This window comes from Microcaecilia unicolor, chromosome 7 (genome assembly GCF_901765095.1).
Source record: "Microcaecilia unicolor chromosome 7, aMicUni1.1, whole genome shotgun sequence".
Lineage (NCBI taxonomy): Eukaryota > Metazoa > Chordata > Amphibia > Gymnophiona > Siphonopidae > Microcaecilia > Microcaecilia unicolor.
The window spans coordinates 288702516-288719436 of record NC_044037.1 but is presented as its reverse complement, the minus strand read 5'-3'; the positions used below and the strand labels follow the sequence as shown (position 1 = coordinate 288719436).

At 49.0% G+C, this 16921-nt stretch overlaps 1 protein-coding gene across 1 annotated transcript in view; it reads left to right on the top strand.

Annotated features, from left to right (window-relative positions):
* Positions 1-16921, top strand: part of LOC115475142 (band 4.1-like protein 5) — a 203457-nt gene that overhangs the window by 73859 nt on the left and 112677 nt on the right. Inside the window, exons 8-13 of the mRNA XM_030210881.1 lie at positions 575-695; positions 5180-5267; positions 5524-5612; positions 5884-5953; positions 9530-9699; positions 11882-11988. Of these exons, the coding sequence (XP_030066741.1) occupies positions 575-695; positions 5180-5267; positions 5524-5612; positions 5884-5953; positions 9530-9699; positions 11882-11988 (645 nt within the window). The remainder of the gene's footprint in view (positions 1-574; positions 696-5179; positions 5268-5523; positions 5613-5883; positions 5954-9529; positions 9700-11881; positions 11989-16921) is intronic.

Below are 16921 nucleotides of genomic sequence, written 5' to 3'. Positions count from 1 at the left end.
TTACGCAGCGCTGTACAATTTAGACATAGAAGGACGGTCCCTGCTCAAAGAGCTTACAATCTAAAAGACAAGAGAACAATCTAAAGACAAGTGAACAATCTAGAGGACGAGTGAACAGTCCATATGGAATCTCATAGTTGCAACGTTCCATGCTACCATTCCTGGGCCAAGCAGTGCCTTCCCCCATGTCCATCTTAATAACAGACTATGGACTTTTCCTCCAGGAACTTGTCCAAACCCTTTTTTTTTTAAACCCAGATACGCTAACCACTGTTACCACATCCTCCACTGCGTTCATTTCAGATGACCTGTCTCTGCAGTCTTGGGTATCTATGTGTGGATTAGTAGTCTGGTATTTAGTCAGGAGAGAAAATATCTTAACCTTTCACTGAATGTAGTTGTCCACGTCTTCCCTCCAAGCACAACCATGAATGAGAGTTGGTCACACCATCTGCCTGAAATGTCATCAGTTGTCAAAAAAAATATATATATATATAAACTTGATGTTCACTCTTTCTGGAAGCAGGAATCTTGCGTTTTCAGATCTGCTAAGGAGGTAACTGTGTCTTTTTAGCTGAGCTGGGTGACTTCGATCATAACGAGCACACGCCTGATGTTGTATCGGAGTTCCGGTTTGTACCGAATCAGATTGAAGAGATGGAACTGGCCATATCTGAGAAGTGGAAGGAGTTCAGGTATGGACCCCTGCTTCTGCTACTCCTGCCTGTGCCATGCTTGAAGGCCTGTGGTCTACAATAAGTGAAGGGTAATTTTTACAGCTACACACCTGCATCATCAGACTTTCAGTGGGAAATATTCGCCCACTTTGGAAATTTCTCCAGGACATGTTGACTGTAATGCACCTTGAACTACTGAGAAAGATGTAAGCTAAATCCAGAAGGTCAAGGAAAGTGGGACGTGGACCAATGACTCAATTAACTCTCCTGTAGACTCTACAATAAAGTTTTTTAATTAGTCAGTTGTCCTGGTCTCTTGAGTCATTTGGTCCACGTACCACTTTCCTTGACCTTTTGTTATCTTTTCGTGGGATTTTGGTGTTCGTCCTCGGTGGACTTCCTTACCTTGAGCTAAATCCAGAACACATTCATTTTCTGGGTTAGTTTGCATGCACACGACTTTGAGTTTTCAAAAATGTGGATAAATGCAACCATGACCCCCCCCCCCCCCCCCCCCAGGACCATGCCTACTCGCTGCAGGGAAATGAGCGTATACACAGGTTGTATGCATATATTTTACCCACACACAGGGAGAGCAGTGTTCCAGAAACCCAGGTTGACGAGTGAAGTGCTGTTTTACCTGTCGAAGTGGCTTTAAAAGTTCCCTTAATTCAAGAAAACCTGCTTTCAATGGATAGGGCATTATTTCAGCTATGCGCTGATTCATAGCCTCTATGGCCTAAAGACTTTGAAGAAAAATAGGTATGAACGTTACCCAAACTAATTTTGTCATCTGGGCAACTTTTTATGCATTTGCCTTTCGGCCATGTCCATGTGTTGCGGAGTAACATAAGTGGATTTGTTCTGCTTTGTTCTCAGGGGCTCAATTGGGAGTTAACCAAGTCCAAATTAAGGACGAGAAGGGATCAAGTTTGCTTATAAATACTTGTTTGTTGCCTGTGGATGGAGTTCATGTGGGCTGGGTGGGGGTGGGGCGCATTAAGCACTGTACAGTGTTTCTATGTTGCCCTCTGCTGCTGGGGCCAAGTCTCACAATAGCAGCTGCACAGTAACATGGCTGTATCATGAGTTGAGTAGAGAACTCAACGAAATCCCACGGATAGTCACAATATAACAAAACAGTGGGTAAAAAACCAGGAGTTCCAGAGTGAAGATGAACCAAACTTTATTGATCAGTATATTGACTCGACACAGCGTTGTGTTTCGGCCAAAGGGCCTACATCAGGAGTCTAAATACTTGAGAACGATAATGGTGATCCAGAATTAGCAATGTTGTAAAATAACAGTCTGTATTGTAGTGGCCTTAAAAAAGACCTTTGTTCTGAAGCGTGAGCCAGATCTCTCGCATGAGCATCTGGGCTGTGCAGTCTAAGAAACAGCTGATAGTGAATGGACAGCCCTTTTGAGCTTAGGAAACAAAAGAGAAAAAGCTCAAAAGGGCTGTCATTCACTATCAGCTGTTTCTTAGACTGCACAGCCCAGACGCTCATGCGAGAGATCTGGCTCACGCTTCAGAACAAAGGTCTTTTTTAAGACCACTACAATACAGACTGTATTTTACAACATTGCTAATTCTGGATCATCATTATCGTTCTCAAGTATTTAGACTCCTGATGTAGGCCCTTTGGCCGAAACACAACGTTGTGTCGAGTCAATATACTGATCGATAAAGTTTGGTTCATTTTCACTCTGGAACTCCTGGTTTTTTTACCCACTGTTTTGTTATATTGTATCATGAGTTGGCCACAGCAGCTGGAGATGTCCATGTGCTTCTCTGGCTGTTGGGTGGGATCAAGTCATTTAATTGCATAAACATATCAGGAGGCGGCACGGTAGCACTGTTTAAGGATAAGTACCATATTTTCACGCATATAACATACGCATTGTGTGTTTTTACAAACCATGCCCACCCCCTGCGTGCTATATGCATGGGTGTGCTATACCAGTGTATTTTTACTAAGATGCTCTAATTGGAAAATTAGCACATTTTGCTTATAAGGCTTTGTCCTCTCTAGATTTTTTTTTTTTTGCAAGTTTCATGCAGTTGTTTACTCTTTCCAAAAATACTAGGACTAGGAGGCACGCAACTAAGCTACAAAGTAGTAAATTTAAAACGAATCGGAGAAAGTATTTCTTCATTCTACGTGTAATTTAAACTCTGGAATTCGTTGCCAGAGAATGTAGTAAAAGTGGTTAACTTAGCAGGGTTTAAAAAGAAATGGTTTGGATGGCTTCCTAAAGGAAAAGTCCATAGACCATTATTTTTAAATGGACTTGGGGGGGAAATCCACTGCTTATTTCTAGGATAAGCAGAGTAAAATGTACTGTTTTTGGGATCTTGCCAAGTACTTGTGACCTGGATTGGCCACTGTTGGAAACAAGATGTTAAGTACATAAGCATCGCCATGCTGGGACAGGCCAAGGGTCCATCAAGCCCAGCACCCTGTCACCGACAGCGGCCAAAAGAACAAGCAGTTTGTCTCACCCATCCTAGAAATACTGTATTCCCTCGTCCATTCAATAACATCCTATGACTTTTTTCCTCCAGGAAGCCGTCCAAACCTTTTTTGAAGTCCGCTAAGTTAACCGCCTTAACCACCTTTTCCAGCAGATCCATCATGTTGACCTTGATGGACCTTCAGTATGTCCCAGTGTGGCAGTACTTATGCACTAATAATGCCTGCAAAGAACCTAAGAAAAGCCCTTAAAAACAAATGTTAGTTTTGCAATTAGTGCATCTTAGAAACATTAAGTGGTATAGAGCGCATTATATGTGTGGGCGCGATATATGCATAAAAATATGGTACACTGTTTACTGTGCTCCCATCCTGAACTTGCTAGGATACCCCCATACAACGGTGGGGTCTTGGGCAAGGTTTTTTCCACTGGTGGGGACTCTGACAGTGCACTGGGGTATTGTGCCAATATAGGAAATCCTGGAAGGTTACTAGTGGCTCAAAGATTGGAGAAGCCCTAGAATTTAAAAGAAAAAGGACCACATTTTTGCCATTGGTTTTCAAGTTGGAAGCAAATAGTCTTTACTGTGCTTTGTGATCTGAGTGACTGTTAAGGATGAAAGCAGGGAGTGGAGAGGAGGGGGCACTGGAAGCAACTTCAAGGATCTCACTCTGGTGGATCCCAAATCTTGGTGCTTTGGTGAAGTGGGTCACAAAAAGAGGCTAGATAGAATAGTATGTTCTCGATAAAAAGGCAGTCTTCTTACTGCTCCGGTATCCCAGAAGGCACTTGGGTACATTCTAAATCTGGAACCTTCATGCATCGCATTTTCTAATTTAGCTGCATTCAGGACGAAGCAATTACTTGATAACCACAGGAGCAGTGAAACTGAGGGTTCTAGAAACTTTACAAGAGAGACTTGGAAAAGGTGCAGTGTGCCCTGTCACTGATATTTTCTGAGAGGTGACACCAATCAATGCAGTAATAACTCGAATGGTCACTATTCTAGGGCCTACCAGCTAAAAGGAGACCATGACTGGAATAAACGGGGCGACACTGATTTTGCAGATTTGAGAGACAGAAGCTGTAGAAAAGTCTCCAGGAAGTGTGTGACCACGAGTGTGTCAAAAAGATTAAACTTTTATCACTTTAGAGGCCTCCTGAATATGGACCCTAAACCTGGCCTCTCCATGGATCCCTTAACCCAGGGGCGTATCTGTAATGGGGGCCAGGGCCCCCGTAGATTTGGCCCTGGACCCCCCTACCGACGGCCCTCGCAACCCCCCCTCCCGCCGCCAACCTGCCGTCGCCTGCCTTTGCTGGCGGGGGACCCCAACCCCCGCCAGCCGAAGCCGTCTTCCTTCCTTCGTTGTTTGATTCTTCTTTCTGAGTCTGACTCCGACGTCCTGCACGTTGTGTACATGCAGGACGTCGGAGTCAGATTCAGAAAGAAGAAACAATGAAGGAAGACGGCTTCGGCTGGCGGGGGTTGGGGTCCCCCACCAGCAAGGGTTGGCGACAGCGGGCGGAGGGTCGGCGGCGGTCAAGACGGTCATCAGGCGGGCCACGGAGGTGGTTCTGGCGGGGGGCGGTGGTGGCGCCGCCGGGGGGGGGGGGGGCTAAAATGTGCCCCCTCACCTCGGCTCTGGACCCCCTTACCGGCGAAGTCCAGATATGCCCCTAACCCCTTAAGGATGCTAATGATATTGGCTGCCAAAACTCCCTGTAAATACTGAATTTAGCACACAACCTGCCAGTAGCAGGGCAGCTTCTTTACTTTGTGTTCAAGTAGCCCACATAACGTGGTTCACTTTTGGCTCCAACATGAGGGCAATATTCAGTTCAGACTCCAAATTTGTCAGTTTACGTGTAGATCCTGGTTTGTGAGGAGCACTTGGCTGCTAGGCGTACGTTGGAGAGCAATTGTGTTTTTTTTACCCTTCACACAGTCCTATAGTACTCTTGTTTTCAGGAGCTTTGAAGCATTTTAATGTTTGGTTTTCTGTTTTTCCCAATATCTGTAGAGGCCAGATGCCAGCAGAAGCTGAAACAAACTACCTTAATAAAGCAAAGTGGCTGGAAATGTACGGTGTGGACATGCATGTGGTGAAGGTGAGGGGGCGCCGAGGATCATTTTATAGCAAATTCAGCTCTACTGTCTGGGTTTTGTTAAAAATTGTAAGACAGCCTGGCCTTTCCTGCAGCTGCTTTGGTTTTCTCATAAATCAATTACCTGTTGAATAAACTGGCGGTGGGCTTTGGGCTGTCCCAGATGGGCTTACTAGCTGCTCACCCAACTTTCTTAGGTCAAGACTTGATTTAGGCTGCTGATTTAGTAATGCAAACCCAATCTTTGTTTGTTGCTTAGGCTCGAGACGGCAACGATTACAAGCTCGGCTTGACCCCAACTGGTGTTCTTGTGTTTGAAGGCGAGACCAAGATTGGTTTGTTTTTCTGGTAAGCTAAATAAGGTAAAAGTAGTAAACTGTAAGGTTGACAGCTGGATACTGTCTTCGTCTTCCCTCTTTTTCCAAAAGGGATGTACTATTTCTCCTTGAGTAGTAGATGATGCTGGTAGACTATCTTATCAAGTCCAATCATGTTCAAACTTGGGTAGATAGGGGGGGAGGGAAATTTAACGTCTGCTTCAGTGGGGATGAGGGCTTGAGACTTTGCGGGTGTCTGGCATCTCTATTTACCGGCATCTGTTTCTTTTTCTCTGCTCAAGGCCAAAAATCACCAAACTGGATTTTAAGAAGAGCAAACTTACCCTGGTGGTGGTAGAAGATGACGAGCAGGTGCGTGTACTGTTAGGGGTGGAGCGTTATTTGCCAACCTTTTGAAAACATGTTAAACATGTGGAGCGACCCCTGACTGCCACAAATAAAGGCGTCTGACTTCAGAAGAGACCTTCTCTTGCAGTTTGGTGCGGGAGACAGATGGACATCTGGTAAAATGTGATATATATCATGGCAGTTAACATAGGCAGATAAAGACCTGAACGGTCCATCCAGTCTGCCCAACAAGATAAATTCATTTTTCTTGATACCCAGCACTCTTCTTGTACTAAATGTTCTGAAGCTAACGTCGAAGCCCCTTAAAATTTACACTCAAGCCCATCCCTAGAAAGGAAGAGACCCTAGAAAGGAAGAGAGGCCATTTTGACTAAAAAATCCAATATCTCATTCTAACTGTATCTATAGATTTATAGATACACTAGTAAAAGAGGCCCGTTTCAGAGCAAATGAAACGGGCGCTAGCAAGGTTTTCGTCGGGAACCCCCCCTCCCTCCCTGGCCAACTCCTTCGTTGTTCTGCCATTGCTCCACCCCCAACGTCATGACGTTTGATGCGAGGGCGGGGCCCGGAGTGATTTCCCACCCTCCCTGCCAACCCATTCGTTCTGCCATTGCTCCGCCCTCGAGGGCGAGGCCCGGAGCGATTTTGGTGGCTTCACCACCACGAACCTTCGAACCTTTTTGAAGGAAGTCAGGGCTTGGCTTCACTGACGTCAGTGTCCTCAGAACGTTGAGGGTGAGTTTTATTATAGTAGATAGGGTGGAGGTTTAGGATTAGGTGGGGCTGCATAACAGATAAAATGACGGCCATTTATAGCTATGGTTCAGTATTCTTATTTACCCCAGGTCACATCTTTAAGAAAACATTTTACTTTGGTCCATCGAGAAATTTGTACGTTCAGAACTTGCACAAGAGAGAGATTCCGAGAGATATATTAGTGCTTAAAATGAGCACTTTGTCTCTTCCAGGCCAGGGGTTTTTCAAGCACTGAGGATCCTGTTTGTAGAAATTGCATTCTGTAATTTTTATATTTAAACAGTTTTTATTAACGGTTTCACATGTTATAGCGTTACATACTTTCATAGGGCAAACTTCGCCAACAAACCAAGCTACAACATTCCAAATACTTGAATGTTCAACAGCTAATAGTTTTTTTTAAATAAACTTTTCTCCCCCCTTCCCTTCCTCATAACTCTTGCATTCTGTAATTATAGTGGTTAATTTGGAAAACCAGAGTAGTCTGAAAAAAAAAAAAGTTTAATATTTGACCTTGTTCCCTAACTAAATTCAATTTTATTGTCATAATTAAAAAAAAAAAAATATATATATATATAAAGTCCAAGTCAGTCCTAACAAAGGGATTGGTTTCAGTTGAAGATTTTTTTTTTAAACCATTTGGGTTCACTTTGTAAGGAAGAGCATCTGGTTCTAAATAAATCCATGATTTGGTTTTGGTGAAAGCTACCGCCATGGATGCTTTACGTACTGCTCTACTGACAAGACCTTCTCTGTACTCCTCCAGCCTTGGTTTCCACGCTTCTGAGCTAATTATCCCGGAAAACAAAAACTCATAAGCCTGGGTTGGGCCTTTGTGTGGGAAGGAGGGGTGATGTGCAAAATCCAATGCCTTGAGACATTTCACACCGCTGACTTAACAGCTCTTCAAACTTTTTAAATAGATTTGATGTAGAAAATGTCTAAGTTAAGATGTTTCTTCGTGGTTTAAACAGAGCTGTCAAGTGACCCAATTCCAGAGGGAGACGTTTTGGCCTGGTGTTTAGATCTCAGTCCCAGAGCAGTGTGGGATTTGTAGTCTGATCACCCCCCCCCCCCCCCCCATTAAACTCAGAACTGCAGGTCCCATAATGCAACAGGATAGAGGGGTTAGAAATCCAGGAAAGGACTGGCCTAAAATCTCCCTCTTGGAACTGGGTAGCCCAGACAGTGGCGTTCTGTGGTTGCCTGACACCCAGGGCGGATCGCCACTGCGCACCCCCCTTCCCCACACAGTCCCCACCTGCCTTCCAAGTTCCAGCTCCGTTCACCCCAGCGTGGCGCCCTCTGACATAACTTCCTATTTCCTCGAGGGTGGGACACAGTGAGGGAAGGGCCGACGAGGAGGCGATTTTCTTCTTTTTACAGCAGTGCTGCAGATGCGAGGCGCCACGCTGGGGTGGACGGAGCTGGAACCTGGTTGGCAGGTGGGGACTGCATGTGGGGGGGAGGCGGCGCCACGCTGGGGATGGACGGAGCTGGAACCTGGTTGGCAGGTGGGGACTGCGTCGGGGGGGGGGGGGGAGGCGGTTCCATGCCAAGGGGGGGGGGGGGTGGATGGATGGAGCGGAGCACCCCCCCACCTGTTGACACCAGGGGCGGACCGCCCCGCCCTTTCTACGCCACTGAGCCCAGAGACTGTTTAGCCTATTCTGTTTAGTCCACCCTTCCTTCTGTACCCCCCCCCCCCCCCCGGAACCTCTCTGTTTGCTTTCAGGTAAGTGCTGTAGAAACCTGGAGCTTGGGCCAGGTCCTAAGTCAGAACTTTTCATTCTAGGAGCTTTTTCTCCTTTCCAGGGTGTTTTTCATTGACTGAGCTGCAGTACCTTGTAAAATTGGTTCTGTGGAAGGTTTTGAGCAGTCTCGGCAGAAAGCACATCTCGTTTCAGCTGCCAAGCCACAGTCTCATGAAGCGCTCTCTTGCTGTGATATGTTTTTAGCTATGGCAGTACCTTTTCAGAATCCTTTTCCTTTGAGGGCCGTTACCTGGTAACGGTGAAACATTTTTGTCCAGTCTGCGGCTACAGATCATTCACAGACCACCCCCCCCCCCCCCCCCCCCCCGGCTAAGGTAGATTCCTGATTCTCAATGTTTTCTAATCCAGAGCACTTATGATGTTAGAAGGTGCTTTCTTTTGGATGGTACATCAAATACACCAGTCCAACTTGAATTCAGTAGTGGAGTCATTCATACACGTACCATATAACACCCAACATTAATCAAATATTATTAAGCCGCCATATCATATACTAGTTTTCTAGACCTTGGCGGCAAATTTTTTCACACGGACAACTCAATTCGCAGTATGCCTGCCTCCTCTTGGGTTACTATTTATTCATCAACTTTATATAACCCCTTCATTATCAATATCAAATCCTTTTTTAAAAAGAAAAATGTTCTTATAAATTTCATATATAAGCTCAACGCTACTTATCTTAATTTTATAATGGATCTGCTGCCAACATGGGCCATGTTTTGTGTTTGGCTGCATCAGGGTGCGGTCCTCAACTTCTAATTTGGGCTAAATAGTTAGTAACTAATGAGGAGGCAGGTGAACTGTGGATTGAGTGTGAAAATGAAGTTATCATTGGGGTCTAGAAAACCAGTATATGGATATGGTGGTTAATTTTTGATTAGTGTTCTTTTGTTTGGTAGCCATGGAAATTGGTCTTAGTGTGAGGCTCAGAGAGGGGTTCTGGATCCCATTGTAGATATTGTTCTGAGTTTTAGGACGGGACTGTTGCTTCCTCTAACTCTCCAGCCCTCACTTTGCATGCTTTCCTTGCTTTTTGGTCTTGCAGGGCAAGGAGCAGGAGCACACCTTTGTATTCCGCATGGAGCACCCCAAAGCTTGTAAGCACCTCTGGAAATGTGCCGTAGAACATCACGCCTTCTTCCGACTCCGAGGGCCTGTCCAGAAGAACGCCAGGAGATCGGGGTTCATCCGCCTGGGCTCACGCTTCAGATACAGGTTTGATTGTTCTCAGGGAGCTGGACTCTATTGGGTGTGACTCCAGTTTCCGTCATGAGCACTTACACAAATAAGGCTCCTGAAGAAGGAACAGTCTCTCTAAAGTGAAAAGCTCCTGTGCTATTTTTCATGTTGGTCCAATAGACCAATTTCAATCTTCTCCGCCACCGAGAGTCCTTCCAGAATAGAGCTGTTTTTTAATTTGTGGCCTAACTGTGGGCACAGACACTTCACCTGGGCCAAGATGCACAAAAAATCAGTAAGGAACGGGCATGCATCATGGAAAAGGAATGCAAATGAGCTGCTCGTTGTAGCTCACTTGGATTCTCTATTCCATCAGTAAACAGTCGGCCACTCAGCCGGTCGAGCATGCGCAGAGCAGCCAAGCGTTATGCTGGCTGCTCTGCGTATACCAAATATGCCTCTGTGCCGCCTGAAAGGAAGACGCCGCGCCGCTCACTCCCTCCACGGCCTGCTGCAGGAAGGCTCCGATGCGGCTCGATCGTAGCAGGAGAATGCAGTTGAGGACGTCCTTTTTGGACGCCCCCCCCCCCCCCCCCCCAATAATAAAAACTTCCTTTTTGGACGTACTTCATTCAGCTGAGAGACCTTGAAGTCTCTGAGCCAATCACAACGCGTGGAGTGGGGTTTTATTTTCCTTCTCAGGTGAAGGACGTCCAAAAAGGACGCCCCTGACGACATTTTTTTCTTCCGATTTGCCCCAATGAGGGGTGTAGACCTCCCGTTAGGTTTTTCACGGTAAGGGGATTGGAAAACCGTACAGGTTTTTATCTGCTGCCATCTACTATGTTACTCTCAGGCTCATTTTCGAAAGAGATGGATGCCCAAAAAGTAACATAAATCGGCACTTGGACGTCCATCTCTCAGACGTCCAAATCGGTGTAATCAAAACCCAATTTTGGACGTCTGTATTGGAAGTCCGTCGCAAAGACATCCAAATCTCAAGGGGGTGTACTGCAGGTGTGGTTAAGGCAGGACTTGGGCGTTCCTAAGACTTGGACATATTTGAGCCATAATGGAAAAAGCAAAGACGTCCAGCACTGAAACTTGGACTTTTTCACCCAGACCTGTTTTTATTACGAATAAGGCACAAAAAGGTGCCCAAAATGACCAGAGGACTTCCCCTTACTCACCCAGTGGTCACTAACCCCCTCCCACCCTCAAGAAACATCATTAAAAATATTACTTGCCAGCCTCAGATGTCATACTGAGGTCTATGACAGCGCATGCCCGGTCCCTGGAGCAGTTTTAGTGGGTGCAGTGGACCCAGGCCCATACCCCTCCTACCTGTTACATTTGTGGAGGACACAGCGAGCCCTCCAAAACCCACCAGAAACCCTCTGTACCCCAGGTGCCCCCCTTCACCCGTAAGGGCTATGATAGTGGTGTACAGTTGGGGGTTTTGGGGGGCTCAACACACAAGGTAAGGGAGTTGTGTACCTGGGAGCATTTTATGAAGTCCGCTGCAGTGCCCCCTAGGGTGCCCGCTTGGTGTCCTGGCATGTCAGGGGGACCAGTGTATGACAAATGCTGGCTCCTCCCACGTCCAAATGGCTTGAATTTGGACGTTTTAGACTTGGACGTCTTTGCGTTTGAAAATGGCCAAAAATCAAAGACGTCCAAATCCAAGGTCGTCCATGGTATTTCGAAAACAACGATAAGTCGTCCATCTTTTTTTCGAAAATGACCTTTCCCCCGCTTCCGAATTTGGACGTTTTACAAAGACATCCAAATTCCAACTTAGATGTTTTTTCAAAAATGCCCCTTTATGTAATTTTAGCTCTGTCCCATTCTGATAACTGCTTTCCCCCAATCTCATCCTCTTCCAATGCACTTAGCGTTCCACTTAGCACTTACCTGCCACCCACCACGTCTGACCCCCATCCTGTTTAGGCTGGGTGAGTGCATGTTGCTCTGCTCTCCTCTTGCCAGGGGGGGGTGGGGGGGGGAGAAGAAAGGGAAAGGTGCCCATCTCACCACTTGCTATGCCCCTGCCATGCCACTCTTGCTTTGATTCTGTGAAACTTGCATGCTCGCGCTTGATGTGAACTGGCATAGGCGAAACATACTGAAGCAAAAGCTGAGCTGACAACACCTTTTGAAGTCTCATGTAATGCATGTGGCGCCTCGATTACTCATTTGTTGTGTGTTAAACTTGTAGCGGTAAAACAGAATATCAGACTACGAAGGGCAACAAAGCCAGACGGTCTGCGACATTTGAAAGGAGACCGAGCAAGCGCTACTCCAGGAGACCGACACAGGTGAAAGGTAATACACTTTGCTGACTCCACTGACCTCTCATAGCCTCATATCAAAGCTGGTAGTATGTCTGCAGAGGAGGGGGCTGGCAGCGTGCTGTGGCTGTAGTCGAGGGGAAGCTAACGGCATTCGGGTGGTAAAACGTAATGTGACGTGTCAGATTCTAAATACAAAAGCACACGTTAACCTCCAGAAACAGGACAATGAAGAGTTTTTTTTATTGGAAAGACCCGACATGGGCCATGTCTCGATGACCCAAGTGCCTGCATCAGGGGTCTAAGACGTGGACATGGCATGATCTTTCCGTCCGCTTCTTCCATCTCCTTCAGAGCAATCTTTGCATGGGAGGACTTGGGGTTGCTTCTTTTTGCCTGCTGTTCGGTATCGCCAGCTGGTTCTTTGTGGAGCAGATTTTTCACCATGTCTAACAACCTTGGTGTGGGAAGAGCCAATACCATTTTTGTCCATCAGCCACTGCAACATATGACAAAAAATAATGAGGTACCGCAGGTTAGAGACTTGAATGAATGGTATATTGGGCTGCAGGAAAAAACGAGTTCTACCAAACTTAGGGGGCCCTTTTACTGCGTCCTACGTGCGTCAATTTTGAACTACCACCCGTCTACTGGGTGGCCCGGGCAGTTATTTAATTTTTTAGGCACGTTCACTAACGGGCTCATTCCTCATCGACCCTCCAGACCGGTCAAGACGCGTGGCTTATGCTCGCCTACCAGCAGAGGGAGACTGAGAACACTAACTTCAACTATGTACATATAACCTGTGCCCATCCCACAAAAGCCAGTATTTTCTCAGTCTCAGCAGAGGGTAGACAGGCAGCCTGTGCAGCTTGGCCGGTCTGGTAGGAGTCAATCAGTTGAGAGTTTTAGGCTGGTTTCCTGAGGAGCATCCCTGTGCCTGGAATTCTCTGTGTGCGGGGGGTTGGTGGTGCCGGTGGGGCCTGCCATTGTCCCCCCTGGGGTGTCACACCCGGGTGGCCGGGTCCCTCCCCCGAGCTAGCTCTCCAGTTTGGGCAGCTTTGTGCCTCGGCTGCAGTTTTTATATTGCAGCCTTGAGTGCCAGGGATTTAATAGCAGCAGGGCTCAAATTGTGCTGCAATAAAGTTTAAAAAAAAAAAAAAAAAAAGACCCAGACGGTGTGGAGAGCTGTGCAGCTGCACTCCGGAGTGCCGGAGCTGAGCAGTACGCCGTGGTGACCTGTGAGTGGCTTCTGTGGGGTGAGTTTCCCATTTCTTTTACCTTGGAGAGGTTTGTTTTTTTTGGCGCGAAGATGTCCACGAAGCCGCTTCGATGTCGGTCTTGCGCGCGTCGGGGGGTCGATGCGGTTGGCGGTTCCTGCCGCTTTTGCGGGGAACCGAAGTCTCAGGCCTCCGCCCCGCCGGTGTTAGCGGCGGAGCTTCCCGCGCCAGCCTTGCAGGAGGTTGCAGGAGCTTCGGTTAGCGGTGCAGCGGCGATCCCGGTTTTGGCGGGAACCGCCGCCATCTTGGATTCGGGCCCGAGAATTCCGGATTTAGTCAGCGGATCTCAGGGCAGCCCGGTGGCTGGTACTTCTGGAGGGGACGTTTCGGGAAGGATGGGTTTCCCTCCGGAGTTTGTTTGGTCCTTATTTCAGGCCTGGCAGGCGGGACCGTCGCGCACGGAGCCCCTTAGTCTGGGGGCGGGCTTGAGCGCTAAGAGGCCACGTGTTGAGTGGGCTGAGGACTTGGACTGTTTTTCTCCTCCAGAGTCAGAGGGCGACTTAGTCCCCTGGAGGAGGAGGAGGGGTCCTTGTCCGGCCCAGAGAGAGAGACAGTGCCCGGGGAGGATCCGTCGGTGGTCCGCATTTTTCACAGGGAGGAATTGGCGGATCTTATTGAGCAGGTGTCTGCTATGCTCAAATTTGACCCGGCAGTAGATCCAGCTCCCTCTGAGAAGCAGGACCCGCTAGTTAAGGGGATCCGAAGGGTCTCTCGGACTTTTCCTATGAATGCGGATCTTAGAGAGATGGTAACGCAGGAATGGCTCTCGCCGGAGGCACCGTGTAAGGTGGCACGGGCCATGGCTAAGCTCTATCCCCTTCCGCAGGAAGATAGAGATTCTTTAAAGCCTCCGACTGTGGATGCTGTAGTGACGGCGGTGACTAAGGCTACTGCAATTCCTGTAGATGGAGGGGCTGCCTTGAGGGACCCTCAAGACAGGAAATTGGAGACTTTTCTGAAGCGCAGTTTTGATTTATCGGCGCTGGCTTTGCAGGCTTCAGTTTGTGGAGGTCCGGTGGCTCGGGCATGTTTCCGCTGGGCTGAGCGGCTGCTGGATGCTCCGCAGGTTGATAGAGCCGCCTTAGTGCAGGATTTGGCAAAGTTGGAGATGGGCTCGTCCTTCTTGGCAGATGCGCTCTATGATTTGTTACGTGCCTCGGCGAAGAATATGACCCTCGCAGTGGCGGCTCGGAGGGCCCTGTGGTTGCGGGGCTGGCTGGCAGATGCCGCGTCCAAGGCAAAGTTGTGTTCACTTCCCTTTAAGGGCGCTTTGCTTTTTGGAGACGAGTTGGATAAGTTGGTTAGGGGTCTTGGTGATACTAAGATCCCGCGGCTTCCAGAGCTTCGGCCTAAGGCGTCTAGGGGCTCTGCAGTGCGAGGCCGTTTTCAGGAAGCTAGACGGTATCGGCCGGGTAGGTCCTCGGGGGGGTTCCGGGGTCGTTATTTTCAGAGAACCCAGCCCTTTCGTGGGGGCCGCCGGGGGGGGCGAGCTGCCTCTTCGGGAGCGGCCAGCATGTCCCGTGGGTCGCAATGATGGTTTGGGGGTCCAGCCTCTGGTTCGTGTGGGGGCTCGCTTACGCTTGTTTTACCAGAGGTGGGCCCAAATCACGTCAGACCAGTGGGTGCTGCAGATAGTGCGAGACGGGTACGCGCTGGAGTTCAACGGTCCTCTGTCCGATTTCTTTCTCGTCTCTCCCTGTCATTCAAGGCGCAAGGCAAGGGCAGTGCGAGACACTCTGTCACGTCTGGTAGAGTTAGGCGCTGTGGTGCCTGTTCCGCCAAAAGAACGAGGGACCGGTTGTTACTCCATTTACTTCGTGGTGCCAAAGAAAGAGGATTCTTTTCGGCCCATTTTAGACCTCAAGAGGGTCAATGCGGCTCTAAAGATTCCTTCCTTTCGGATGGAAACGTTGCGCTCGGTCATTGTAGCGGTTCAGGAAGGGGAATTTCTGACTTCATTGGATTTGACAGAAGCTTATTTACACATCCCCATTCTAGAGGCGCACCAGCGTTTTCTTCGTTTTGTGGTGTTAGGGAGTCACTTTCAGTTTTGTGCGCTCCCGTTCGGCCTGGCTACGGCTCCTCACACTTTCTCCAAGGTGATGGTGGTCGTGGCAGCGGCTTTACGGTTGCAGGGCATTTTGGTGCATCCGTACCTCGACGACTGGTTAATTCGAGCCAAAACGCAGGCGGAGAGCGAGGAGGCTACCGCCCGGGGTGGTGACCTTTTTGCAGTCGCTGGGTTGGGTTGTCAATCTAGCCAAGAGTCACCTAGTTCCGTCACAGTCTCTAGAATATCTGGGAGTTCGGTTCGACACGGAGCGAGGCCGGGTGTTTTTGACGGCTCCGCGCATTTCCAAACTGCAGCTTCAGATACGTCAGCTCCGAGCTCAGAGGGCGCCTGCGGCACGGGAGTATCTTCAGGTGTTAGGTCTGATGGCTGCGGCTATAGAGGTAGTACCTTGGGCCAGGGCCCACATGAGACAGTTGCAGAGCTCGTTGTTGACTCGTTGGTCCCCTCAGTCCCAGGAGTTGGAGGAGCGGTTAGCGCTGCCGGAGAGGGTTCGGCGCAGCCTCCGCTGGTGGCTTCACACTCCGAATCTAGCGAAGGGTATGCCGCTAGAGGTGCCAAATTGGATGGTACTGACCACGGATGCGAGTCTGTTAGGCTGGGGGGCGCATTGTCTAGGGCAGGTGGCCCAAGGGCGATGGACGTCGGAAGAGGCGTCGTGGTCCATCAATCGCCTGGAGACTCGAGCAATTCGGTTGGCTCTTCGGTCCTTCCAGAGTCTGCTAGAGGGCAAGGCGGTCAGAGTTCTTTCCGACAATGCCACGGCCGTAGCTTATGTGAATCGGCAAGGGGGGACGAAGAGCCCAGGATTAGCTGTAGAGGCAGCGGAGCTGTTGGGGTGGGCAGAGGCTCATCTTCAGGCTCTTTCGGCAGGCCACGTAGCAGGAGTGGACAATGTGGACGCGGATTATCTGAGCAGGCACATGTTGGATCCCGGAGAGTGGGCTCTCCATCACTCAGTGTTCGAGCGGATAGTGTTGCAGTGGGGTCGGCCGGTGTTGGATCTCATGGCATCGGCCGACAATGCGCAGGTCGCGCGGTACTTCAGTCGTCGAAGAGATGCTCGAGCCGAGGGTCTCGACGCGTTGGTTTTGCCGTGGCCGACTCAGCAGTTGCTCTATGTGTTTCCGCCGTGGCCGCTGGTGGGCCGCGTGGTGCAGCGGATCGGGCGTCATCCCGGCTTAGTGATTCTGATAGCGCCCAATTGGCCTCGTCGGCCATGGTACGGAGATCTGGTGCGGTTGTTAATGCAGGATCCTTTTCCCCTGGGGTCTCAGGTGAGACTGGTGCAGGGGCCGATCGAGATGGCCGACCCCTCTCCATTCTTGCTTACGGCTTGGCTCTTGAAAGGCACAGATTGAGAAAGAAGGGTTTCTCGGCCAGAGTCATTGATACAATGTTGCGATCGCGTAAGAAGTCCACGTCGTTGGCTTATGTGCGGGTGTGGCGCATCTTTGAGAGTTGGTGTCTTGAACGGAATGTTGTCCCTTTGCGGGCTTCGGTGATGGAGGTTTTGGAGTTTTTGCAGGATGGTTTGGACAGGGGGCTCTCCCTTTCTTCCCTGAAGGTGCAGGTTGCTGCCTTGTCTTGTTTCAGAGGTAAGATTGCAGGAGTCT